Consider the following 27409-nt stretch of genomic DNA (forward strand, 5'->3'; position numbering starts at 1 on the left):
TACCTTTACTGTATATTTACATTTCCAGTGAGATTTATTCTTTCATATGTGTTCTTGTAACTAATTAGTGCCCTTTCTTTTCAGCTTACAGAAGTCCCTTTAACATTGCTTGTAAGGCTGGCTTAGTGGTGAACTCCTTTAGCTTTTGCTAGTCTGGAAAACTCTTTATGTTTCCTTCAGTTCTGAATGATAACTTTGCCAGCTAAAGTATTCTTGGTTGAAAGTTTTTTTTTCTTTCAACACTTTGAATAAATCATGCCGCTCCCTCTGGCCTGCAGTTTCTGCTGAAAAATCTGCTGATAGTCTTGTGCAAGTTCCATCGTACGTAACAAGTTGTTTTTCTCTTGCTGCTTTTAATATTTTATCCTTGTCTTTAACTTTTGACATTTTAATTATAATGTGTCTTGGTGTAAGTCTCTTTGGGTTCCTCTTATTTGGAACTCTCTGGGCTTTGTGGATCTGAATGTCTGTTTTCTTCTTCAGGTTAGGGAAGTTTTCAGCTATTATTTCTTCAAATAAGATCTCTGCCCCTTTCTCTCTCTCTTCTGCTTCTGGAAGCCCTATGATGGGAATATTAGTCTGATGTTGTCCCATCAGTCCCTTAAGCTATCATCACTTTTTTTCATTTTTTTTTTCTTTTTGCTGCTCTGATTCACTGAGTTCCACTGCCTTGTCTTCAAGGTGACTGATCCTTTGTTCTGCTTCATCTAGTCTGTTGAGCCCCTCTAGTGTATTTTTCAGTTCAGTTATTGTATTCTTCAGCTCTGTGACTTCTATTTGGTACTTTCTTGTGTTTTCCATCTTTTTGTTGAAGTTCTCCCTGTGTTCATCCATTCTTCTCCCCAGTTCAGTGAGCAGCATTATGACCATTATGACCATTATGACCTGAACTCTTCATCAGGTAAATTACTTATCTCCATTTCATTAAGGTTTTTGTCTGAGGTTTTGTCTTGTTCTTTCATTTGGAACATATTCCTTTGTTTTTTCATTTTGCTTGACTCACAGTGTTGATTTCTATACACTAGACAACACAATCACCTCTCACAGTCTTGAAGTAGTGGCCTCATGTAAGAGATGAACCTTGTTGTTCAACCCTGCCTCAGCTCTTGGTTGTCTCTCAAACTTTTGCACTTGTCCAAGCAGACTGTAATATTTTTTTGTGTGTGTGAGGAGATCAGCCCTGTGCTAACATCCGCCAATCCTTCTCTTTTTTTGCTGAGGAAGACGGCCCTGGGCTAACATCTGTGCCCATCTTCCTCCACTTTATATGGGACACCGCCACAGCATGGCTTGCCAAGCAGTGCGTCAGTGCGCGCCCGGGATCCGAACCAGCGAACCCCAGGCCACCGCAGCGGAGCACGCGCACTTAACCGCTTGCGCCACCGGGCCGGCCCCAGACTGTAATATTTTTAATAGCTCCCAGTAGTTGAGAACTTGCCAAGACCTGTCAGCGTCCCAAAGGGGAGGATCTCAGCGCCTAGATTCAGGCTGACTGGAAGCCAGATCATCAGGCATCAGCCTTTAAAAGTATGCAAATATATACAGTCCTGTGGGACTGCAAGCAGAAGCCCTGCTGGCCACCAGAGCCAGGCAATCTAGAGGTGTCCCCTAGGTGGCAGTCATAGAAATTGGGGCTCCATACAAGTGTTTAAGCTCTTTTCTGGGTGGTACCTGCGAGCTGGAGCAAGGCAGAGGGAGAGCGCCAAGATGGTGTCCACTGCCTACGTTCCTTGAGAGCAGCTCCACAGGCCACTAAATGTGTGTCAAACCTGAGGCCTGCCCTTCAGGACAAGCAAAGAGGCCTCCTTCACAGAAAGACAGGGGAGTGTGCCTCAGTCCTCTGTCTGTACAGTGCCCTGGGGGTGGTAGTCTGCTAAGAGCCATGATTGCCACAGTTGCATGGGACCCAGGAATGCAAGCCCCCCTAGCAACCAGAGCCAGTCAATCAAGAGGCATCCCTTAGGTGACAGCCTCGTATAAAAGCTCACTTCCAGGAGATACTGATGCTCTGGAGCACAGCAAAGGCAGAGCATGAGAATGGCGCCCACCGGTCTACATCCCCGGAGAGTGTTCCAGCAGCTCCTAGATGTGTGTGTTAAATTAGGGGCCCACCCCTCAGCCTGGCCCTTTAATATAAGCAGGTGAGCCTCCTTCACTTTAAGCCTGGGCACATCAGCTGTCTCTGAGCTGAGCCCTGGGGCAAGTCAGGTCCAGCGCGTGGGTCCTTTGAGAGCGATTTCTCAGATTACTGCAGTCTTGTGGGCCTCAGGACGCAAACTCTGTTGGTTTTGAAAATTAGATGTTTTGGGGGCTCATCTCTCAAGTGTATGTCTTAAAAGTTGGGACGCCTGATGTGGGATTCAAACCTTTCGCTCCTCAGGGAGCTGGGTTTTGAGTTCCCTCTCTTCCCACTTATGGGATACTGCACCGTGGGTGGGGTTTATGGCGAGATTATGTCCCAGCCTCTCCTACCTGCTTCAGCATGGTTTTCTTCTTGTTTGCTGGGTGTATAGTCATCACTCAGCCAGGCTTTAGGGTTTTTTTGTTTTTGTTTTTTGGTTTTTTTAATGAGGAAGATTGGCCCTGAGCTAACATCCATTGCCAGTCTTCCTCTTTTTGCTTGAGGAAAATTGTCCCTGAGCTAACATCTGTGCCAATCTTCCTCTATTTTGTATGTGGGATGCCACCACAGCATGGCTTGATGAGCTGTGTGTAGGTCCGTGCCCAGGATCCGAACCCGTGAACCCCGCACCACCAAAGAAGAGTGTGTGGACTTAACCTCTACACCACCAGGCCAGCCCCTTTAGGGTTTTCTTAAGAGGCAGTTGTTCCATATGTAGCTGTAGACTCAGTGTGACCATGGCAGGTGAGTTCAGAATTTTCCTTTGGTGCCATCTTGAACCACAACCCAGTAAAGCCTGGACTTCGAAGTACAAAAGATCTGGGTTCAAATCTTGGCTCTGCCACTTAGTAGCTTTGTCATAAATTGCTACTCTGGTCTCAATTTCCTCAGCTATAAAAGAGATAATAATGGTACCCATCTCATGGAGCTGTTTGGCTAAAAGAACAAAATGTCCCTGGTAAGTATTCACTTCTTTCACTATCCCTTAGCGTTTTCCCTAGGTTACTTTAGGAGAGTAACAATCTTTGAGCCTCAATTTCCTCCTCTTTCAGATGTTTACAATGATAATCCATCTACTTTGTGGGATTGAGTTTAGGATCAAGTGAGATAATGCTTGGGAAAGAGTTTTTAAAAACACAAAGCTCTATGTAAACCTAAGGTAATGTTTTCCATTCCCGTAGTCCCTTTTTACTGATTCTATTTACTGGTTCAAAACCAATTAACGTATCTAAATGACTTTTAGGTGTTAATTTGACGTAGATCAGATACTATCTTGGTAAATTAATGGATAAGGTAAACGATTGGCCTTACCTGTCTGTGGAGACAGACTACATATTTGGACCAGACCTTCAGCTACTGCTCTCTGCAGTTGCAGCACCTATACCACTTAACTGTCTGGTGGCACTGCAGAGTAACCCTGTGCCCCGGCCCATACTTTTTATATTAAACTGAGGGGTAACCTGCAGAGAGGGGGTCTGGATTCGAGTTAATACATTACTGTTGAGTCTAAAAAGGCATTTTGAGATTCTGTGTAGCACTCAAGAGCTGTTATATCAATTGGGGTGTGGAGCTTCATCTATCTCGGGCCTTTATTGCTACAAGATCGCCAATGCAGGATGAGTACCTATTTCAGAAAGGAGCATTGAACTATCTGTTCTTTCAAAGCAATTGAGAAGTAGAGCTTGACTAACTTTATGTATTATTGCCACGCAATCTTGTCTCTTTCCCAAATCAATAGTCTGATATTGATTTCTTTGCTTGTAATGATGCAAAAGCAATCTCCAAAGAACAGGTGGCAAGTGGTTATATACTGGGTGTTGTTGGCAGGTTTGGGAAAGGATGTTTTACACTAAATGGTAAATATAAATGTCTCTTTGAAGACCCCCTGGGCATTTCTAGAAGTACTCGATTGTACAACCTTAGAGGAATAAACTACTAGGACACTGTGAACTCTACCTTTGCAGAGATAAGCAAAAGAGACCAGTAATTGGCTCACACAAACAGCTTTTTACTGTTTATCTTCTTAAAATATCCCTTCCCATGCTAATGGAATTTAGAGTAGGCTAACAGGTGGTGACAGTTTCTTGAAGAGACTAAAAGGTCTTTAAAATGTTGCAAAAGGAAGTGAGTGCTAGAATTTAGCAATTTGAAAGCCAAAGGATACTACCCCTTAAATACCAAATCCACTTCAGTGATAGAGAAGTACTAAGAACTTAACTTCGGGTGTTGTCTTAGTTTGTTCAGGCTTCCATAACAAAATACCATAGGCTGGATGGCTTAAACCACAGAAATTTGTTTTCTCACAATTCTGAAGGCTGAAAAGTCCAAGATCAAGGTTCTGACTGGTTCAGTTTCTAGTGAGGACTCTCTTTCTGGCTTGCAGATGGCTACCTTCTCCCTGTGTCCTCACATGGCCGAGGTGGGTAGGCGTCTCTCTGTTGTCTCATCTTATAAGGACACTAGTCCATATCAGGGCTTCGCCCTTATGACCTCATTTAACCTTAATTACCTTTTTGTAGGCTCTATCTCCACATATATAGTCACATTGGGAGTTAAATTGGGTGTTCTGAGACTCAATTTCCAACATTGGGGGTAGGGAGCTTCCCACACAACACCAAGCAATTCTCAGATACCAGCAGGGTATCCCACAATTCAACTCAGTTCTCTCACTGTCTACCCAGAGATAGCATCAGATCCCACAGGTTAAGAGTTCAGTCTACAAGACTGCTGCCCACCCCCTCCCACTTCAGGCACCATTCTCAAGCCCAGGTTGTTACCTGTGCTTCTCACCGACCGGCTACAGACTTACAGGTTCCAACGACCCCTTCCTTGGACTTCAGACTCCAGTTGCAAGTCCAGGTTATCACCCATATTTCTCACTGCCTGGCTATGAATCAGAGGTTCCCGTGACCCCCTCCTTGAGTTCTGTTAATTTGCTAGAACAGCTCACAGAAATCAGAGAAACATTTTACTTAGTAGACCACCAGTTTATTATAAAAGGATATAACTCAGGAACAGCCAGGTGGAAGAGGTGCATAGGGCAAGGTGTGGGGAAAGGGTGCAGAGCTTTCATGCCCTCTCTGAGCACACCACTCTCCCCAAGTCTCCACATGCTCACGGATCTGGGAGCTCTCCAAACCCTGTCCTTTTGGATTTTTATGGAGGCTTTATTACACAGTCATGATTGATTAAATCATTGGCCATTGGCAACTGATTCAACCACCAGGCCCTCTCCTCTCTTGGGAGGTTGGAGGGAGAAGGGAACTGAAAGTTCCAACCTTCCAATCACATGGTTGGTTCTGCTGGCAACCAGCCCAATCCTTAGGTGGGGCCCAAAAGTCACCTCATTGACATAACAAGTGACACCTTTGTCACTCTCAACACTTAGGAAATTCCAAGGGTTTGGGGAGTTGTGAGTCAGGAGCCATGGATGAAGACCAAACATACATGAGACATATATCTTGGTCATCTGAATGACCAAATATGTATTTTTCTTATAAATCATAATATCAGGGGTTAGCACTTCAGCATATGAATTTGGGGTTTACAATGCAGTCAGTCCATAACGTTCTGCCCCTGGCCTCCTAAAATTCATGTCCTTATCACATGCAAAATGCATTCAGTCCATCCCAACAGCCCCAAAGGTGTTAACTCATTCCAGCATCAACTCTAAAGCCCAAAGGCCAAAGTCTTATCTAAAAACCATCTAAATCAGATATGGGTGAAACTCAAGGTCTGATTCATCCTGAGGCAAATTTCTTCCAGCTGTGAACCTGTTAAACTAGACAAGTTATGTGCTTCCAGAATATAATAGTGGACAGGCATAGGATAGACAATCCCATTCTAAAAGGGAGAAATTGGAAGAAAGAGAGAGAGGGAGGGGTGATGGGTCCCAAGCAAAGTACAAAATCTAGTAAGGCAAATTCCATTAGATATTAAGCCTCAAGAATAATCCTCTTTGGGGCCAGCCCCGTGGCTTAGTGGTTAAGTGCGCACGCTCCGCTACTGGCGGCCCGGGTTCGGATCCTGAGCACGCACCAACGCACCACTTGTCCAGCCATGCTGAGGCCGCATCCCACATACAGCAACTAGAAGGATGTGCAACTATGACATACAACTATCTACTGGGGCTTTGGGGAGAAAAAGGGAAAAAAAGGAGGAGGATTGGCAATAGATGTTAGCTCAGGGCCGGTCTTCCGCAGCAAAAAGAGGAGGATTGGCGTGGATGTTAGCTCAGGGCTGATCTTCCTCTCAAAAAAAAAAAAAAAAAGAATAATCCTCTTTGATTCAGTATGCTGCCCTCTAGGCCCACTGGGGTGGCAGTGTCACCCCCATGGCTCTGCTGGGCACCCTGCTCCTTCGGCCCTTTGTAAGGGCCCTGCCCACACAGCCCTCTGTGAGGGCCCCACCCACTTGGCACTCTACCAGGGTGGCCTACCCCTGAGGCACTGGGCAGGGTCATCCTGGCCTTCTGAATCTAGAGACGCAGCCCTACCCTTTGAAACCAAGGAGGAAACAGCCTTGGCCACCCCCCACCCCCAGACCTGTGGTGAGAGTAGCATCCCTGATGATCTGTGAAACACCTTCAGGGTCATTCTTCCCTTAAACAAATCGTGCACTTTCACAGATGAATAGCTCTATGGTCCAGTCCTGTAGGATCCAAGAAGTCCAACAGCCTGCCTTCATTCCATCCCACTTTCTCTGTCCCTTTAGTTGAAACTGGGAGTGTCTTTGCTGGTCTTTGTATAATCCCATCTCTATTTCTGGCTTCTGCTGAGATGCCTGATTAAGTCCATGAGTCACACCCCTGATCTGTTTATCAAATAGTTGTTCAGCCACACCCTTTGTATTCTCTTTAGAGCAAGCTTTCTCATTTTTTGCAATATGGATAGGCTGAGAATTTTCCAAATCTTCAAGTTCCAGTTCCTTTTTGCTTAACAATTTCTTCAATTTTTCTCTCTCCTTTTGCATTTTACTATAAGCAGTTAGGAGGGAGCAAGTCATTCCTTCAACACTTTGCTTAGAAATCTTTCAGCTAAATATCCAATTTCATCACTCACAAGTTCTACCTTCCACAAAATGCTAGAACACAGTTTAGCCAAGTTTTTTGTCATTTTGTAAGAAAGATCACCTTTTCTTCAGTTTCTAATAACATGTTCCTCTTATCTGTCTGAGACCTCACCAGAATCACTCTCAATGTTCATATTTCTGACAACAGTCTGTTCGTGATTATCTAGGCTTTTTCTATCATGCATCTCAAAACTCTTCCCAATTCCAAAGCCACTTCTTCATTTTTGGGTACTTGTTACAGGAGTACCCCACTTCTCAGTACCAAAGTCTTAGTGTGCTGGGGCTGCCATAACAAAATACCATAGACCAGGGGCCGGCCTGGTGGCGCAAGCGGTTAAGTGCGCCCGCTCCGCTGCGGCGGCCCAGGGTTTGCCAGTTCGGATCCCGGGCGCGCACCGACGCACCACTTGGCAAGCCATGCTGTGGCGGCATCCCGTATAAAGTAGAGGAAGATGGGCACAGATGTTAGCCCAGGGCTGGTCTTCCTCACAAAAAAAAAAAAATACCATAGACTGGATGGCTTAAACAAGAGAAATTTATTTTCTGCCAGTTCTGGAAAGGAGGACTCTCATCTCATAGACAGCCACCTTCTGGCTGTGTCCTCACGTGGGGTGTTAGGGGATGAGAGAGAAAGTATGTTGCATTAGGGGTTAGTGTCAACATATGAATTTTGGGAGGACACAGTTTAGTTCATAGCTTTATTCTACTTTTCATTCGGTGTGAATAGGTTTATTTTATTGGTCTTAAACTAAAAGATATCACAACACTAGAATAAAGAAAAGTAGATTTGGAGTCAGCTGACGTGGGTCAAAATTCTGAATCTATCGCTATGTATCCCCAAGCAAGTCATGTAATCTCTCTTGGTTTTCACATGAATGGATACCAACTGCCCTATCTACTAAATGAGTTTGTTATAATGCATATGTGTCTGTATAGTAAAATGGCTTTTGTAAACAATAAATTACATATAAAATATTTTTAATGCATTATTGTTATTAATAATGGAAAATTACTGTTCACCATTCTTTAGATCACTCACTATTATTATTCTTTAATATTAGGCACCAGCCTGAGCATATTTAGATAGGTTCTGCACTTAGATATTTTCTTTCTCATTACTTCAAAGATGTAAACACGTTTCCTTAAAATTATGGGAGAGAGGGGGCTGGCCCGGTGGCGTCACAGTTAAGTGTGCGTGCTCTGCTGTGGCGGCCCGGGGTTCGCAGGTTCAGATCCTGGGCGCGCACCGACGCACTGCTTGTCAAGCCATGCGTCCCATATAAAGTGGAGAAAGATGGGCACAGATGTTAGCCAAGGGCCAGTCTTCCTCAGCAAAAAGAGGAGGATTGGCAACAGATGTTAGCTCAGGGCTGATCTTCCTCACACACAAAAAAAAATTATGAAAGAGAGCTACTAAATGCTAACATCCTCAAGAACTTGAGCACTGCCAAAAATTGAAAACAAACTAAAGTCCCTGATATTAAGGAAAGAATTTAATAAATTATGGTACGTCAGCCCAATGGAATGTTTGCAGCCATTAAAAATGGTAATTATGAAGTCTATGTAAAATCATGGAAAACATTTTTTGTAAAATGTCACATGAAAATAGCAGAATACCAAATAGTCTGACCATAACTTTTTAGAAATTGACTTACAAAATGGTAGTATGCAAATAATTCCTATGTTAAAGTAGTGATATAGACTATTTTGATTTTATTTTAAAAAATGTCATAATGTCTTCAGTGAAAAAATTAAGGAATTGGAGGTTTTGGATCATTTGATACTGAGCTTCTTGAAGGCAGGTATCCTGAGTTATTTGTCTCTGTATTCCCGTCCTCTAGCACAAATTATAAATAGCTCCTGTCTAATGCTACCAGCTTTGCACACAGTAGTTCCTCTGTCTGGACTGCTCTTCTAGGAAGAGCATTGTCATCTGCAGGTGACCTATTTCAGAATCACCTGAGGAGTCCTCATTAAAAATGTAGTTTCCTTGGCCTCATCTCCTACCTACAGAATCAAGACGTCTGGAAGGGAGGCCTGGAAACTGCATTGTTAGCAAACACCCCCAGGTGCTTTTGAATTTTTGAGGACGATTGATATATTGGTTAAGAATTTGGGCTTTTAAGTCAGACAGACCTAGGTTTAAATTTGTGCCTTAGCAACTTATTAGCTGTGTTACCTTGGCCTAGATACTTACCTTTTCTAAGTCCAGTGTCTTTATCTGTAAAATGAAGAAAATACTTCATTCTTCTTAAAGCCATTGTGAAAAATCACAGAAGTCAGTGTGTACATCATGACATATATAGTGCTCAGAGTATCATTTGGCATTCAGTAAATGGTAGCTGTTTTTTCCTCTACTCTCCTCACATACGTAGAAAGCGCCTATGTTTTCTTTCTTCCCCCCCCCCCCCAAAGCCCCAGTAGATAGTTGTATGTCATAGTTGCACATCCTTCTAGTTGCTGTATGTGGGACGCGGCCTCAGCATGGCCGGAGAAACGGTGCGTTGGTGCGCGCCCGGGATCCAAACCTGGGCCGCCAGTAGTGGAGCCCGCGCACTTAACCGCTAAGCCACAGGGCCAGCCCCTCCTATGTTTTCTTTTTTTTTTATCATTTTATTTATTTATTTATTTTTCACCCCAAAGCCCCAGTAGATAGTTATATGTCATAGCTGCACATCCTTCTAGTTGCTGTATGTGGGACGTGGCCTCAGCATGGCCGGAGAAGCGGTGCCTTGGTGCGCGTCCGGGATCCGAACCCCGGCCTCCAGCAGCGGAGCGTGCGCACTTAACTGCTAAGCCACGGGGCCGACCCCCTCCTATGTCTTCTTAAAGAATCCAGCTCTTTGAATTTTCTTCTCTAATCTTCTGAGGACATGTTGACAGCTCCCCTCTGTGTACCCACTCTATACCTAGTGGATTTCTCTATCACTGCACTATCATGCTACAGTTGTACAGTTATACAGTACTACCGTTATCATTATACAATTAAAGTAACGTGCGTCCCTCCCCACTGTTATACTTGAGCTTCCTCATGGTGGGGACGATGGCTTATTAATCCTTATATCCTCATTATATTATTATTCTAATATCTTTAGCACTAGATAGCATTATATACTATCTAATACAGTATTGTGTACATAGTGGGTATTCGATAAATATTTCTTGACTTTTCAACAAACATTTACTAAATAAAATATTGTGATATCTATGTGGGTCTATAGAAATACATATGAATAAGACAAAGGCCTTGCTCTCAAGGAGATTATATTCCAGTGGGAAAGATAAAGGCATAAATAACTCTTAAACAAGACAGATTATGATGAAGATTCAGAGTGGTATGCAGAGATGTAAAGATGAATGAAGACCAGTGAATGAAAGATGTCATTGTTAACACTTATCTCAGGGCCAATAAAAACGGGCTTCTTGTGTCTAGTTCACACTGTTCTTTATGGTAAATACAGTGCATGGAGAGAATAGTGGAAAATTAGGCTATGGAGAGATTTGGGACCAAAATTAGAGGCTTTGAATGATGAGCTTAAGAGGCTAGACTTTATTTTGTGTTTTATGGGAAGCCACTAAGGATTTTTAAACAGAAGGATAACATAAGATTAATGAGTTGGGAAGAAAACCATGGTGGAAGAGTCTAGAAGGACTGGAAGCAGGGAAGGCAGTCAGTATGCTATTGCAATAGTCCAGGTGAATAATAATGAGACCCTGAAATAGGACAGTGGAAAAGAAGGGGCAGGTGATGAAAGAGCTGAGGCAGGCAGAGGACTGTGTCTGGTGATTGGTTGGGTGTAGGATAAGGGCAGTGATGCTAAAATTTCAAGGAGGAACAACCCCAGGAGGATGGTGATGCCGTTAACTGAAATATGAATTAGAAAAGCCAGAAAGATGAGCTCTCTGCGGAGCCTGCCCGTGGGACAGCCAAGACAAGAGAAACCCTGTTGCCAGATAAAAATGTGGATTTGGTACTCAGAAGAGACGTCAAGCCTAGAAATATGGTTCCACCATCCTCTCATAGACTTGATTTAATTCAAACTGTGGGAATTTATGAGAATGTAATGGCAGAATCTGCCAGTTGGGGAAAGGCCCACACATCTAAGTGACCCAAACGAGGAGCATTTGGACAAGAAGTAACCAAGAGCAAGGACCTACAGATCAGAGTCCAAGGTTGCAGAAGGCTTGAGCAGAATGAGGAGAAGGCAGGAGTTCAATCTCTGGTAAATGTCAAGAAAATACAGTCTCGGTAATAGTGGGAGCAGATACCAGATGCAGCGAGTTAGAGGGAATATAGAATGGGGAGTCTGTGGAAGCAGTGAACACAGTCTACTTTTAAGTGTTTTGTTGAAGGAAAGGCCAAATTGATGCCCAGACAATATTTAACCTTCAATTCCTGTTTCTGTCTCATTCATGTCTCCTTTTATCCCCTCATCACCGTTTGGTGAGCCACCACCTAGCAGATTGGACCATCTGTCTCTGCGGGCTGCATATTGGCTGGCCTCCAGACCTTAATTTCTCTGCTCTCTAAATAAAACTTAAGCATGAACTTAAAACTTCCCTGCTCTAAATAAAATCTGCCTTGCTTTTTTGCCCCTGTCAAAGAATCTGAGTAGCCACTTACCAAACACATAATCCTCAAAGTAGATTCAAGTCAACTTTAGAAGGGCAGGCATTCATCATTCTACACAGGAGGAAACTGAGGCCAGAGATGAACAATTACTTTTGCATAGGGTCACCAGCTTCATGCCAGGCTGCCTCCTGACTCCTACATGGAACCTGTCCTATTATACCGTACCTGAGTCAATAGCCTTGCCCTGCGGTGCCTCAGTGTTGTCCCTGAATGGACAAGTGACACAGACAGCCTTTTGCCTAGAAACAGAGTGGACAGTTGTGAAAATTATGGCCCAATCTCAGTGGGACACTCTTTTTTCACTGCTCCCCTGAGATCATTTTATAGCAAATACTGCTACGTGAGGCCACGAAAGAAACTTGGATGAAATTACTTTGAGGAAGATGATGAAAATTTCACATAAGCAAAAAGCATAAATTTCTGACATATTTTTCCAACAGTTCCAAATTTGGTGTAGTAGATGTCTTCTCCTTTTGAAGTAGTCCAGGTCTCTATTCTCAGGGATAGAACGCACAATGCTCAATGAAGATATACACTTCCCTGTTACAGCAGGCTGCTTCCTTTCTTCCAGCTATGCCAAGAATCTTGTTAAAAGCTTGTAATAAAGTAGAGGTGAACTGTGGAGGCCAGCATCTTTTATTGCATTTTGACTCCAGAGTCTCTGTTTATCTCATTTGGGTGGGTGCTGAGAAAGCAAGACACTAAATGAAAAAGCATTAACAGGAATAACTGTGATTGGTAGGAATTTACAACTAGTTCAGACTATAGACACAGGCAATTATTGGCTTAGTGACAAGGAAAAAAACTACAGAAGGGAAACCACTTCCACTTCCATAATTCAACACAAACATGCCCAACATTGAAACTTCACAGAAAGCCATTGATCTGCTAGAAGCCAGCTGTACGTACTCATAGCCATCCTAGGTCAGTGTCCACCTCATTTCAGGGCTGAATGCATTGAGTCTCAACTGGCAATTGGTTTAGAAAGGAGAGGTTTTGGGTACTCATGTAAACCTGGAATCAAAATGAATTGTCTGGTGGGAAAAGGGAGCCGTGGCTTTCATTAATAAGGTGAGAGGACATAGTTGGGAATTATAAGTTGGGATTCAAATTAATTGAATTCCTAATCTGGGCCCTGAGCTGGTTATTGAACTTTTTGTGCCTCAGTTTCTCTAGTGTGAACATCCTGGACATCATTCGGTCAGCCTGAATTACTGGCTCAGGAACACAGTGATTTTCTTTTGACCCACATGCTGAGTGGGAGCGTGGAAAGATTTAATGAGTACAAGTCACAAATAAAATAGTAAAATCTTATACAGCTGCCTTCTTGAATTTCTCTTCTAGACTCCAAAATGGCATGTGAACATTTTTGTAGCAATTCAAGCTATAAATTACCTGGCCTACCTGACAGGTCTCATAGCAGATTCCTACAGCATTGAGTTCTGAGTACTTGGGGCCCAGACAGCATTTATATATTATTAAATATTAAATACTTTAATCCATTTTGAATATATTTGTAACAGCACTGAGTGTGTGTGGGTCTTAGCTCTGTAGCAGCAAGTGAAGCAGTACTCCTCCTAGGCAGATCAAGGAATTGAGGTCAATCAGTGATCAGCCTGTATTCTTAGAGTGAGGTCGTACCAAATACTGGATATCAGTTTAGAATGTGCAGGTTTTCATTCTATACTCTCTCCAATTTGCTGTTGTGTTTTTGTATAATGTGACTAAATAACACAGATGGTGTAGTGTGTGATCTTCAGTGTTTCTTATTTCTGTCCCTCTACAATTTATTCCCTCACAATATCCATCTTACTTAGGGTTCACTGAGGCACTGTAAAATGTCTAGTGGAGATGGAAATGAGATTCCCTGCTAATAAAGTGGAAGCAGGCTGAAGGCATACTAAGCCGACTGGGCCCATAGTGAAAAAATAAGAGCTAATGTAGAATATTTTTGAAGAGTCCCATATTTTGTAATTATTGCTTTCTTTGGGGAAAAAGAGAAAATTGAATGGAATGATGAAGAGCAATGCTGTTTTGTGTAGTTTTGTGCAGTGGAAAACCACTGAGCCTACGAGGCAGCCTGGAATCAGGAGTCAGCTCTCATTGTTCAGATTTTACTCATTTGCGTAGTCAGGTCCTGAGTGTTTATTACTTAGATTTGTCTGCCATTGTCTCCTCCCCATCACCTTGCCAACTTCTGTCTGTTTCATAAAAGCTGTTAATATATTCTAGTTGCTCTAAATAAACCCTGTGGCTACAGTGGATCAGATGTCGCCCTGCTCTATATTCTGTACAGGCATATTGAGCATGTGCTACGTGCCTTGCTCTGTGCTGGGCCCTAAAGATACAAATATCTGCTCTTTTTTTTTTTTTTTTTTGTGAGGAAGATCAGCCCTGAGCTAACATCCGTTGCAATTCTCCTCTTTTTTGCCGAGGAAAACTGGCCCTGAGCTCACATCCGTGCCCATCGTCCTCTACTTTATGTGGGACGCCACCACACACCTGACAAGCGGTGCGTCAGTGCGCACCCAGGATCCAAACCCGGGCCGCCAGCAGCGGGGTGCGTACACTTAACCGCTACGCCACGGGGCCGGCCCCAAAATATCTACCCTTAAGACCAAAAAATGTGATAATGTAATAACAGAGACATGTAAGATATAGAAGAAACACAGAAAGAAGGGTTAGGGTGCTTAGCATTTTCTCTTTGACAAGTCACACGTGAGAAGGACTTTGAAAGAATAAGTAGGAGTCCCTCAGGCAGATGAAGGGTTAAGAAGGGCCCCAATCAGAGAGAACACCTGGAGGGTAGGTGTAGGGCTGGCTGCAGGTAGTTCAATATGGCAAAAGTGGAAGAGAGGTGAGAAATAAGACTGGAAAGGGAAGCCCGGCCAGCGCTTGATCCTGTGAAGATTATGGGGAGCCACTAGGAAGTCTAAATAGGCATGTGATACCCGATTTTTTTGAAAGGTGGTTCTGGTGGCCGTGTGGAACGTGTATTTGAGGGGAATCACGTGAGAGGCAGGGGCACCAGTTGGAAATCTTGTAGCAGTCCACGCAAGTGATAATGGTAGCAAAGAGATGAAGAAAAGAGGAAAATTTGAAAGTTATTTGGGAACAAAATCAATAGAAGTTGTTAATGAATTAGATGTAGGGAATGAAGATGGAAGAGAAACCAGAGTGAACTTGATTTCTCATCCAGATGTTGGGACAGACAAACAGCTATTCACCAAGAGAGGGAATACTGTAAGAAAAGTGGGTTTGGTGGGAAGCAGAGTTCAGATTTGGTTATGTTGAGTTTAAGGCATCTATGGGATGGGACAAACATGAGGAGAAATCAAGTAGGCTATTGTATGGGTGCATCTAAAGCTCAGAGACAAATCTGGGTTACAAATGTAGATGTGGAAGTCAACAGTATGTCAAGATGGTTGAAGCCATTAGGTTGCTGAAGGGAATGTGTCAGTGAGAACAGAGGACAGATAGCAGGACCCCATCCCCCAAACACTGGCATTTCAAGGAGCCTTTGGGAGGAAAAGTCAAGTAAAGAAGAATGGATAATACTACTCCATTCAACAACTGATTTATTCCATAGCCATGCCATCCTGTTTTGCCAAATGTATAACTTTTTCCCCCACTTCCCTACTTTGTTGCCTTAAACTGAATATCTGCTCCGTTCCTCAACAGTGAAAGGGCAGCAAGATGTACATCCTCTTTACAGGTCCCAGTCATTGTGGGCGTTCTGAAAGGGTCGGTAGTATTAGGCGCATTATGCTGTCTTCTCCTTCCCAGCTGCTTTTAATGGAGCTTTACAGTCAAAGACCCCCACAGTCTGCTTTTTAAAAGTTAGCTGTCTAGGTTGAGATTATTATTACAAACACAAATGCTTTTAATGTCAAATTTGCCTCAAAGGTATGCAGAGCAGTTGCCATGAGCAACACAGAAAATGAGCCCCTGTACTTATAGGAATGTTTACAATTAAACTTCTCAGATTGTGTGTGAGGAACAATTGTCAAGCTGTGTTTCTCCACTAAGATCAGGATTGTGTAAGTGTTATATGCTTTGCCCTGGGTCTGAGAAGTTCTTAAGAGAGAGTAATTTGGCTCTGATTCTAGAAGCATGTTTTTTTTCCCCATTTTCCAACAGATGATTTATCGGTAGTTAAGGGGTCCCCCCCACACTGTATTTGGGGCTCTGGCTGGATTGCTTTAGGATGCCATTTCCTGCAGATGGCAAGTGCTGAGGATCCATCAGATACTTATTTGAATGCTCAATTGATATGAATCAATATTTCTCCTTCCCCTTCTCTGTCCTCACTCATCTTTATTAGCTCAGACAAGCACTTATCTTCCCCTCGAGCCTCTGTTTTTGTGACAGTGCCTTATCCACATTTGTGGGTGTGTAACTCCAAGCTGGCTGGCTGTCCCTTGTGATGTTCTTCTGGCTTCCTCTGGAGGAGTAGCTCAAGAAGGTGTGCCCTGTGAGTGGGCAAGCAGGCAAGGATCACTGTGCCCAGAATGGGCATCTCCTCCAGCTTGTGCTCTTCACACGAAGCTTTCCCTGTGCGTGATTTTGGCATTCCACCTTCAGAGAACCAAAAACTTCTCCAGAAAGAGGACCTATGGCATATTTTACAGGAGTCAACCTTCACTAGCCTGGTTTTGTTCTTTTGCTGCACAGTTTACATGTAAATGACTTCTGGTATTGATATTGCAGCTCCCTCTAGTGTCACTCTGGCTCAGGCTCTCATAGCGTTTTTCTTCCCATCCAGAAAATGTAAACAGTACAGAATCTGCCAAAATTGGCTGCATTTTAAGTAGGTTTTCGCATACATAGTCAAAAAAAATATGAGCCGATTTTTTTCTCTAGAGGGAATCTTACATGAAGATATGGGACCATTACAGCTCCAGTTTTGTTCTTATTTCAAAATTTGGGGGAGCCTAGGAGTCCTGTGGAAGTCATTCTTGGGGAATGGAATCTTTCTTGAGATTCCTCTAGTTCAAGCCAGCTACCCTTTATAAAGAAGGAATGTGAACTCCTTTCAAGAAAAGTAAATGAAAATGGGAGACCAAGAAGAAGTTACTTTAATCCCTGGTAGAGAAAATACTGGGTAAGGGAAGAGGGAAAAAACAGGCAGCAGGAAGAACCCTGTGCATTTGTTCTGGAAAGAGTGCCTTGTTCTCTGAAATAACTTTTGGACTAGAAATTTATCATCTGAAGTCAGGTTATTTTGAGTTTTTTTAAAAACTAAAGGAGTCAAGTTATTAATATTTGAAAAATGGCTACTATGTGGTGCATAGAGTAATATAATACTCCTACCTAAATTAACATCATCGCAGGCTCCATAATAAAGATTTATGAGATACTCATCATTTGAGAAATCCTATTATGGAAATCTCCATAGGTCTGTGTTTTGGTTGTAACAGTTTCCATGGTTATATACCAATTAAAAGTCCTAGTATTTTGTTTTCCTCTTTCACACTCCAGTCTTCTCCCTTTTTCCTTTATCCTTAAAACTAGAGTGACTCATTATTCTTCAGCCTGTCTACATATTGTAAGATGAAGAGATAAGGAAGTGCTCCCTACTCAGGTTGGCTATCTGGGCAGACCATTTTCCTTCAGAGCATCCAAAATGACTGAACAATTTATCATTTCTTCTTCGTAAATCACTTTGAACCTTTATCTCAAGTTGATCTGTGAAGCTAAACATAAATTCTTGTTGTAGTATCCGTGTTCTTATCTGCTCACAAAGCTCTAAGGAATCTTATAGAAGTGTGCGTGTCTAGATACAATTAGAATATCATAATTAGAATATCTTCTCTGCTTCTAATGCTAAGCCGCAAGATGGCAAGTTTTTTCAGTGCAACTTGGCATAGTAAAAACTACAGATTGGCCAAACAGTTCTCTTTCTCTTAGCCTTAGGTTGGCCTGTCTCAGATGAGAACACGCTGCTGGTCTTGACTTGTCTGTCAGGGCTGACCCTGGCACGGAGGTGCTCAACTTCAGCAGTCCCTCTTTAGCTGCCCTCTACCAAAGCCCTGGTCAGACCTCCCTGCTGGGTCAAGTGGCTCTCAGGACTCAAAAGAAAGATGCATTTTTCTTTCTTTCTCTCTTTGAAAAAATATGAGGGTTCTTTAATATTTCATCACTTTTAACATTTGGAAGTTCTTAATTGTTTTAGTCATTATCCGTGTTACATTTGTACGGCTTTGAGATTTACAGAAATACTCTGCATACTTGATCTCATTTAATCCTCACAACTGCCCTATGAAGTAGGTTTCAGTATTCTTTATATTGTCCCCTTTGTTAGGGAGATTGAGACCCAGAGAAATTAAGTGAAAGGCCCAAGGTCACACAGCTAGTGGCAGAGCTAAATCCCAGGCCTCCCAAGTCCTTGGTGAGTGTCTTTTGTATAACGTGACAGCTAGTTTAACTACACGGTCTCATTCAGCCAAACTCAGTGGTATTTGATTGACTTTCAAAGACTGGACCTTTGAACATTCATTCCAGCAGCCAATGTGATATTGAGCAAATTATTAAAATCAGAAATGGGGTTAATAGTTGGACCCTGGATCCAACTCCTATACAAACTAAATGACAACTAGTGTAGGATTTTTAAATACCTGGTGACACATAAATATGAAATATTGCCAACAGTACAGTGTAGAAAGAATTCATGTTGTGATTGATGAGCATATAGGATTATGTATTATACTGCATGTGCTGAGACTTTGAGAGCTTTCCAAAGATAATACTTTGTGAAAGATATATGTTTGAACTTGAACTCAGCCTGGGGATATATCTGTTTCAAGACCAGAAGTTTGCTTAAAGAAGAAATGCTTAGTGTGCCCTCAAACTGATTAGGTAGGTGTAGAAGATTTGAAGAAACTCGTTTTCAGATCTCTCTCTCTAAAGAGAGAGAGAAATGTATATATATTTCTATGGCTTTGGGGGGAAAATAAATAAATAAATCTTTAAAAAAAAATGACTAGAAAATCCTTTTTAAAATTTGCTTCTCTTCTGTATTACTGCAATAAACAGGCAGTGTAAAGACTACAGAGTGCCTGTTGCTGGGAGGCTCTGATATCTGTGAAATACGGCAGCGTGCTCCTGTTGAGGAGGAAGGGTAGAAAATGTGTTCCTCAGTTAACACGGTCGTGGAGGAGCTGCCCTGACCAGGTTATTATGATCTATGAACCAGTGTTGGAAACTGAGTCCTCCGTTGTAGCTCCTCCATATCATATCTTTTTTTTTTTTTTTATAATTTTATTTATTTTTTTTTTCCCCCGAAGCCCCAGTAGATAGTTGTATGTCATAGCTGCACATCCTTCTAGTTGCTGTATGTGGGACGCGGCCTCAGCATGGCCGGAGAAGTGGTGCGTCGGTGCGCGCCCGGGATCTGAACCCGGGCTGCCAGCAGCAGAGCGCGTGCACTTAACCGCTAAGCCACGGGGTCGGCCCAGTCCATATCATATCTTGAGGATAATCCATTTAGGGGTGATTTTATGTACTTTTTGCTTTTCTAATCCTTTAAGTCTAGAAATACAATGGTTGTTTTAGTATGTAGAACTCTTGGCTAATGAATATCTACCTAATAAATTTCTTTTTGAAAGGCCTTCTTGCCTAACTATTGGGCCTTAAATGAGGCCTGTGAGAAGAAAGCATAGAACTCAGAGTCCTGCCATTGAAGTGTTGATTTTGCTCTGACTAGACCAGTGATTCCCTCAAGTCTTTATCTCATTTAATCCTCACAACTGCCCTATGAAGTAGGTTTCAATATTCTTTATATTGTCCCCTTTGTTAGGGAGATTGAGACCAGAGAAATTAAGTGAAAGGCCCATGGCTCACCGTGCCAGTGAACCGTGAGTGCATGAGTTGTGACCATCACAATGACCTCCATTGGAAAGTTAGGAAACCCTATAGTTCACCAGGCCAAATGTATGTCACTCTCCTGACATCCTGGCCTATTTTATGAGCCACTTATTGAGCTGCTGTGTAAGTCCGGGCTGTAAACATACACAGAAAGTAGGTGAAAAATTATTTTTTGTTGTTCTGTCTTCTAGATGAGGTGTAGGGTATAGTGGAAAGAGCAAGCTTTGGTGTTAGATTTAAGTTTGCAAACTGGTAGCCCTGGGCTTTTTTTTTTTTTTTTTTTTAATTCTTAGATCCTCAGCCTACTTTAAAGGGTTAGTATGAGAACTAGAGATAATACACGTGAAGTGCTAAGCATGTAGACAGCCATGAGAAATGGTTATTGCCATTGTTACTGTCACTCAGCGCAGGACTACCAAGACCCTTTCTGAAGACTTCACTATAACACTGTTCCTAACCAGTCACCTTCCAGTTAATCCTCCTTTATGCATCATAAGCCTGATTATAAAAGTGTGCATTTTAAATTGTGTTATTTGCTTTCTTCTTTCAGATCTGTAAGAGCAAAGCTAAAGAATCTCAGCAGTATTATCACAGCTTGGCTGTCCGGCAGAGCCTGGCTGTCCATTTTAACATCCAGCAGGACTGTGGTCATTTCCTTGCTGAAGTCCCTAACCGTCTGCTTCCCTGGGAGGATCCTGATGCCCCTGAAGAGGAAGAGGGTGAAATGGAAGAGCCTGAAGAAAAGGCGAAAGGAGAAACGGATAGGAAAAGCCCAGAGTCCTGCTCTGAAACAGAGTCATCCCAGAAAGAAAGCCAGGGAGTCGTTAGCAGGAAGCAGAGAAGCCACGTTGTAGTCATCACCAGAGAGGTTCCCTATCTCACTGTGGCTGATTTTGTGCACGACTCTCTGGCCCAGCATGGGAAAAGCCCTGATTTGTATGAGAGGCAAGTGTGTCTGCTGCTTTTACAGCTGTGCTCTGGCCTTGAGCACCTCAAACCCTACCATGTCACTCACTGCGATCTACGTCTGGAGAACCTGCTGCTTGTCCACTACCAGCCTGGGGGAACCGCCCAGGGCCTTGGGCCTACAGAGCCCAACCCCACCTCATCTTGTCCAACGAGACTCATAGTAAGCAACTTCTCTCAGGCCAAGCAGAAGAGCCATCTAGTGGACCCCGAGATCCTCCGGGACCAGTCCCGCCTTGCCCCAGAGATCATAACAGCCACCCAGTATAAAAAGTGTGATGAGTTCCAGACAGGCATCCTCATCTATGAGATGCTGCACCTGCCCAACCCCTTCGATGAGAACCCAGAGCTGAAGGAGAAGGAATACACTCGAGCAGACCTGCCTCGCATCCCACTCCGCTCTCCTTATTCCCGGGGCCTGCAGCAGCTGGCCAGCTGCCTCCTGAATCCCAACCCTTCTGAGCGGATCCTCATTTCAGACGCCAAAGGCATCCTCCAGTGTCTCCTCTGGGGCCCCCGGGAAGATCTCTTCCAGACTTTCACCACCTCCCCCAGCCTAATACAGAGGAATGCCCTGCTCCAAAATTGGCTAGACATCAAGCGAACACTGCTGATGATCAAGTTTGCTGAGAAGTCCCTGGACAGGGAGGGTGGGGTCAGCCTTGAAGACTGGCTTTGTGCTCAGTATTTGGCTTTTGCCACTCCAGACTCGCTCAGTTGTATTGTGAAAATCCTACAACACCGTTAATTTATCCTGGTTGCTGCTTTTACTTCATTTTCACCTTCTTCAAGTCGCCCATGCACTTCCCCTTCCTAGTACTCACACAGAATTCAAGGAAAGAAGAGAAACAAATCTTCCATCTCTGTCCATGAACAGATGAGTCCTTTCAGAAGGGTTATCCACAGCTCCAAATTGAATGAGAACTGAGTCTGTCTTAACTTTATAGAAATTCAACTGCACAGATAAGCAGTTGCCTTCCGTCGGAACACGTTCCACCCTAATTGTCCCACATATGCAGGTAAAAAGTGGAAATGCACATCCTTGAAGGGACAGATCCCTTTGGTATGAACTCAGTGAGCTGTGTCCAGTTCCTCCATAATTCTGAATATCACCTGTCTTTTTAACACCAAGTATTTATTCTCACTAGCAATAGACAGATTTAACCAATTTTACCGTCATCCAGTAAGCTCTCATGACAGACTTTCTTCCTTTAAAGTATCAGTAACTGACTCTCTTACCAGGCAGACTGCCATCCTTAGCATCAGCTCAGTTTTGGTTCCAGGGACTGTACCCTTTCTTCCAGCAGGTAGTAGAAGGACAAGGAGAGATCCCATTCCTTGGGTCATGGACCTGTTTTCATTTCTGTTATTGATAAGTGGGTGTACTGCATGGAGGACAGCCCTAATAGTCTCCCCTCTGCTGCCACTGCCTGATTCACCTTTACCTCTACTCTGTCCCCACTTGCCAACAAAGTTTGAGTTTATCATCCACTTGTGGCCCATTACAGAGCTGACCCAAGGTGGTGTCACCAATGTCTCATCAGGGTGGCGTGCAGTTCAGATCTTATAAATAGCCGGCAGGACACAAGGAGATGATTTTCCTGTATGTGCAATTCTCTAGGGGCCATCAGGGGAACAGCTTAAAGTACCGTTCTTTGATTACTGTCGGAGCTGTCAGTGTTGGCAGCCCTGGCAGTGCCCAGATCACAGTTTTTCCCCTGAGCAGTAATTGGCCAGCTTCCTCCTATCAGTAGCCAGTGTTAACTAGTCTGCCAAATGCTGTAGACAGCAGCCCCGAATGAAATGGCTGTCAGTTGAGCTCTAAGATCTCCTTAGAGGGCATGTCGCTGCTGGCTGTTAGGATGGCCAGAAGGCAGGGGAGGGGGAGAAGGCCACTGATGAGACTGCTGACCTCCTGCTCAGAATGCTGACCTTTTCTGGAGAAACTGCCTCCTAGTTGCACTGGCACGTTGCTCCTTATGACTCTGAAATGGCTTTGGAGGACAGCTCACGGGGAATTTTGATTGCTGAGGTGGGTGGTTGAGAGCTGTTCACTGTGCATGGGGTCTTTGCTCTTCTCCTATGGATATATGTGCAATTTTTATGTATTTTTTTAGCTATATTATTACAGTGTTTATGTTGCAACTTCATCTGAAACAAGATCTGCGGAGATCCTCCCCTTCTTCCCTTGGCGCATATTTGTGCTAAGAGACGAGTGTTCCTTCCACCCTGGGCTGGGGGTGGGGGGGACGGACTTGTTTTATTCAAAACTGTGAGTATCTGTTTACTTCAACCCAAGAGTCACTCGGACAGTGTGAGTGTGTGTGCACATTTGTGCCCGTGTGTGTGCACACGCATGCTGGAAATGGGGGCCAGGCCTCTGGGGAAGAAACCTGTGGTAGGGTTGATAGACATGTTCTCTGCACCTAGTCAGTGAGGGAGCCCTGGGGCCCCTCATCTACCAGTGCAGTTTCTTAAAGAAGACTGATTGTGCAGTATTACTTAGATAGCACACTAGTGGCCTTTTGGAAGTTTCTGAACTTTTAACATTTTTAACAGCCTTTCATATGATTCAACTATATCAAAGAGGATCAAGAAAGGAGAAGAATGTACTTGATCATTCTCTTGTTTCTTCTTTTTTTTTTTAAGAGAATGGGACATGTGAGGCTCCATATGGAGGATGTCCCTGTCCTCCTGGCTAGCACTAAGGACTCCTAAGAAAGAGAGTTGATTGGCCCACAAAGAGTCTTGCCTCCTCTAGCCAGAGTGCAGGGCTCTGCCCCTAGGAATGGCCACAGAGTGGGCATGCTGCTGCAGGCCAGCAGTCCATTCTCTCAGTGTCCTGTGGCATGGCTGCGCCTTGCCTAGCAGACTGGCGCTTGGTTCACCTTAGCATAGCCCATGTGCACATAACTCCTTGCCTAATTATACACTGAAGTAGAGCACACAGACCACTGACCGTGTCAGCCAGCACATTCCCTTAGCGGCCCTCCCCGCCATGGTTTGCACATTGAGACATTTTCTCAATGTCACTCTTGTGGTGCCTTGCCCTTGTAAATTTGAATGTTCACTATTTAATCAGATTTTATATTTAATGAAGAATGTTCCCTCATCCCTCTATTTGTTCTTGAGGTATCTTTTTTCTTTTTTTTTCTGTTTAACTTGGATCCAGTCTTCTTCATTTTAACTCTATAGTGTTATAAGCATGGACACCCTCTGCTACCATTATCTTATAGCACTGGTAAACCAAGCACCTCTTCACGTCTGATGTGTTTAGTACTGTTTTTATGTTCAAATTTGTTAATGGCAAAAGATGAATGCCAACTAGTCAGAGAAGGGCCTCAGGCTTCCCAGAGACGGGTGGCTAGATTAATTTTCCTCTGCGTGGTGGCCAAAGTATGTGAGGTGGGGAGGGAAGAGGGTGTTACAGGTTAGAGCAGAATAGACAAAATAACTATTTCTAGGCAAGAAGTACTACATCAGATGGTCCTCAGAATATTTTTCCAAAATAATGAAATTCAGTCAATCTACTATTATCACAAATATTTTTTTACATTTTCATTTTAATTGTAGTAGGAACTTTGAATTCATTCATCAACTGGAAAGAAATCTTACCCTCAGACACAGACATACATGTATATATATACACATATGAGTTTTGGATTGTGACTAGTATAGCACTTTAAGATTTCTCAGTTACATCAAGTTATTGTCTTCAATATTGACTGGAAATTTTTTTCCTTTCCATTGAAGTCTATACTATAGATTCTTCCATTTATATTGAGAGTTTGAACAATTCAGCCACTATTGGAACTTTTCCTTAAGCCACATGAGCAAGAACAATCTCTTTGACACATTTGGGTGCTAGAGAAACAGGATAATGGCTAGAGTAGCCAAGACCAAGACTGAATGTATAGCAGAGTGCCTTCTTAGAGCGATAACCTCATCTTGGGGGGAAGAGAATCCAATGCTCCACACAGAGGACTAGGACACGAGAGATCCTCCATGCTAGCCTGAGGAGAGCCCCTGTGGAATATGTACACTGATGTGATGCCCAGAAACTAGTTCACAAAGAATAACAGCAGGATAGGAACAAGAACAGTTGCAACCTGTGGAATCAACAAGAAAAGAGTCATGAATGGGTTTACCAACCCCTAGGCTAAGTCAGCATTGGAAGCCAGGAGTATGACAGTGGGTTTCAGGTTTTGCCTCTGAAGATGAACTGGGTGAGGTATAGAGTGGGGCACAAGCACCCACACTACTGATGTTGGGGGGCTAAAAGTAAAACATATTTGTTAGGATTTTAAGAGTCTGAGTAGCTTTTCATTGTCAGATTAAGTGGGGACAGTTTACTTCCAATCTCAGAATAAGTTTATGAACGTGGAAAACTCTAAGCCAAGAGATCTAAACCTCTAGAAATATTAATGACATTTCTGGGAGTAAAACTGCCTAAAATTGTATTTTAAAGTTTCTAGCATTGTAAAATTTCCATGGAAGATCTCTGGGGCCTACTAAATAGTAGGACATAGAAGGATTGCACTCAGCTTCCCAAATTGGAATTAAGAATACTTTGGTGCTGAGAAGTAACCAGACTTGGTTTTTCTGGTAACCTGCAACTAGGATTTTTCCCTGGATTATACTGGTAGTGATCTGAAAAAATACAAGCTAGTCCCGGAAATTGGGAGGACATAGGATACTGCACTATGTTCCGATGATTCTAGATGTATAAAGTATGAACATACTTGGAGACGAGGGAGAGAGGAACTTGACCCCCAGGCCAACTCACATGTTTTTTATTCCCCTCACTTCTTGATAAAGATTGAAAATTCTGGTCCAGCCTAATGAGTGAGCAGGATGGCTGCCCATGTAACCGGGTTATTAGTTTTACGTCATTGAAGCTCACACGCTCAAAGGCCCAAAGCACCAAGACAAATCCAGGTGCTGCTCTTGCCGAAGTGTGCACTGACGGCGAGCCGTCCCTGCGATGGCAGCGCCGAGGGGGGGGATTCTACGGACCAAAAGTGATGCCGTAAGGAAGCCAGAAGAGCCGCGATGCAAGATCCTAGATAGAGATGATAGCAAAGAAATCAAGCCTTTTTGTCCTGATGTTTCTAAGGTGGTGAAGTTGAGTTATGACAGATGCCATGGGAGGAAGATTCACATACATTCCACGTCAAGGTATTTGGCTGATAAAATAATCCATCCTCAAAAAAGCACCTGTTTTTTTTTTTAAACAAGTCCATTTTGTGTATCAGAAAAAAAGAGAAGATAATGATGAAAGCCTGGGCAGATTATGAAGTTCCCCAGTATTTCCCTGTACCCTTGACATGACTGTGGCTATTGCCTGAACTTCAGCTTGGGAACATCATATCCATGTGATACTGACAGCTGAGGATTTTTTTTAAGAGTTGTGGTAGTTCCCATAGGTTTGTTTAAAGAACTCTTGGGAAATTTCTTAACAAATTGTAATCGTTTTTATAAACCTTCCTCCAGAGGTTGTTTACCTCCCATCATCACCATCATTTAATATTTATAAGTACCCAGGATGTACAAGGTGCTATACAGCTGTTAAACACCTCCTCTCTGCAGCTGTTTGACATTAGAGTAGGTTTTTGCATCAGCCACTGCCAGAAGCTTTCCCCACCTAGGTGGGCTGCAGGGGCCTGCATTCCGGACATCCCATTACATGTTTCCCACTCCAGAGAGCCTCTGTTTTTATTCCAGCTTGTCACTTTTACCTATCCCTCTCACCCCCATGTTTTTCTAAAATCAAGAAAGTTTCAGGGAATCAAAAGAGGTTGGAAGTTTTTTAACCTAGCAGAAGTACAGAGATATATTTTGCTACAAATATTATTGTATTACGGAAAATCCACTTTGCCCGTATAGTGTGTGGAAAGTATGTGTGCGCACTCACAATAACTTGAATGTTGAACCAGCCCTATGGCTTCAAGGTAGCGTTTTGGAAGGATACACCACACCGCTTCAGGAAACTTGCTCCCAATACTATTTGGTTATCCCTTCCCTTACCAGTTTTAAAGAGTGTTGTGTGTGAACACAGTGGGTTGGGATTTTCTGTTGATGATATGCAGGGCATTTTGGTGTAAGATCAGGGCAGAAGCAAGATGTCCTCCTTCTCAGTGATTTGAATCATGCCAATCCTCATTCCTATCTCTCTACTTCCCCATGGCTCTGCCCACACTCTATATTTGAAAATCTTGTTTCTTTTACTCTTTTCCTGGAGCTTCACCTCTCCACTTACGTATTTTAGAGTTGTATAAATCTACCAATGAAAGGTCCCCTCTGTCACCAGGTGGCACCACCCTTTGGTTTGCTGTGGTACTTTGCTGTGTTCTCTCTGGCATCATGTTACTGTGTAAATAAATTCATTTTAATATACACTAAAAACCAGACAAGCGCTCGTCCTTCCAGTGACTCTCCAATACTGACGTGCTGGGGAGGGCTGGTTTGCAGACATGATTATGTCTTGCCCTGCAGGATGCGTGCCTTATTGGATCCTCATTCCCTGCTGACTTGGACTGTATTTTGTGTTCATTCCTTCCCTAATCTGAGAAAACTAGATCCTGAAGAGGAATTGAAGGCCTTCGGCTTTCACCAGAGCTGAGAAGACTGCAGGTTTGCTATGTGAGATCGCCCCCTAGTGGTGAGTCAGCATCCAGCCTTCCTGGGCTTGTACTACATGTTTGAGAGGCTTGGTTAGCTGGCTCCGGCTGACCCTCTCAGTGGAGAGCTCA

The 27409-nt window shown here is 43.3% G+C and overlaps 1 protein-coding gene across 11 annotated transcripts in view; it reads left to right on the plus strand.

Moving 5' to 3' along the window:
- The window catches only part of PEAK1 (pseudopodium enriched atypical kinase 1), a 319364-nt gene extending 292283 nt beyond the window's left edge, over window positions 1-27081 (plus strand). For all 11 annotated transcript variants that reach the window (XM_058542131.1, XM_058542137.1, XM_058542133.1 and 8 more), the window contains one exon: window positions 20242-27081. In XM_058542131.1, coding sequence (XP_058398114.1) covers window positions 20242-21405 — 1164 coding nt within the window. In that variant the 3' untranslated portion in view covers window positions 21406-27081. The remainder of the gene's footprint in view (window positions 1-20241) is intronic.
- Window positions 27082-27409: the final 328 nt, after the last annotated feature.

This window comes from Diceros bicornis, chromosome 5, assembly GCF_020826845.1.
Source record: "Diceros bicornis minor isolate mBicDic1 chromosome 5, mDicBic1.mat.cur, whole genome shotgun sequence".
Lineage (NCBI taxonomy): Eukaryota > Metazoa > Chordata > Mammalia > Perissodactyla > Rhinocerotidae > Diceros > Diceros bicornis.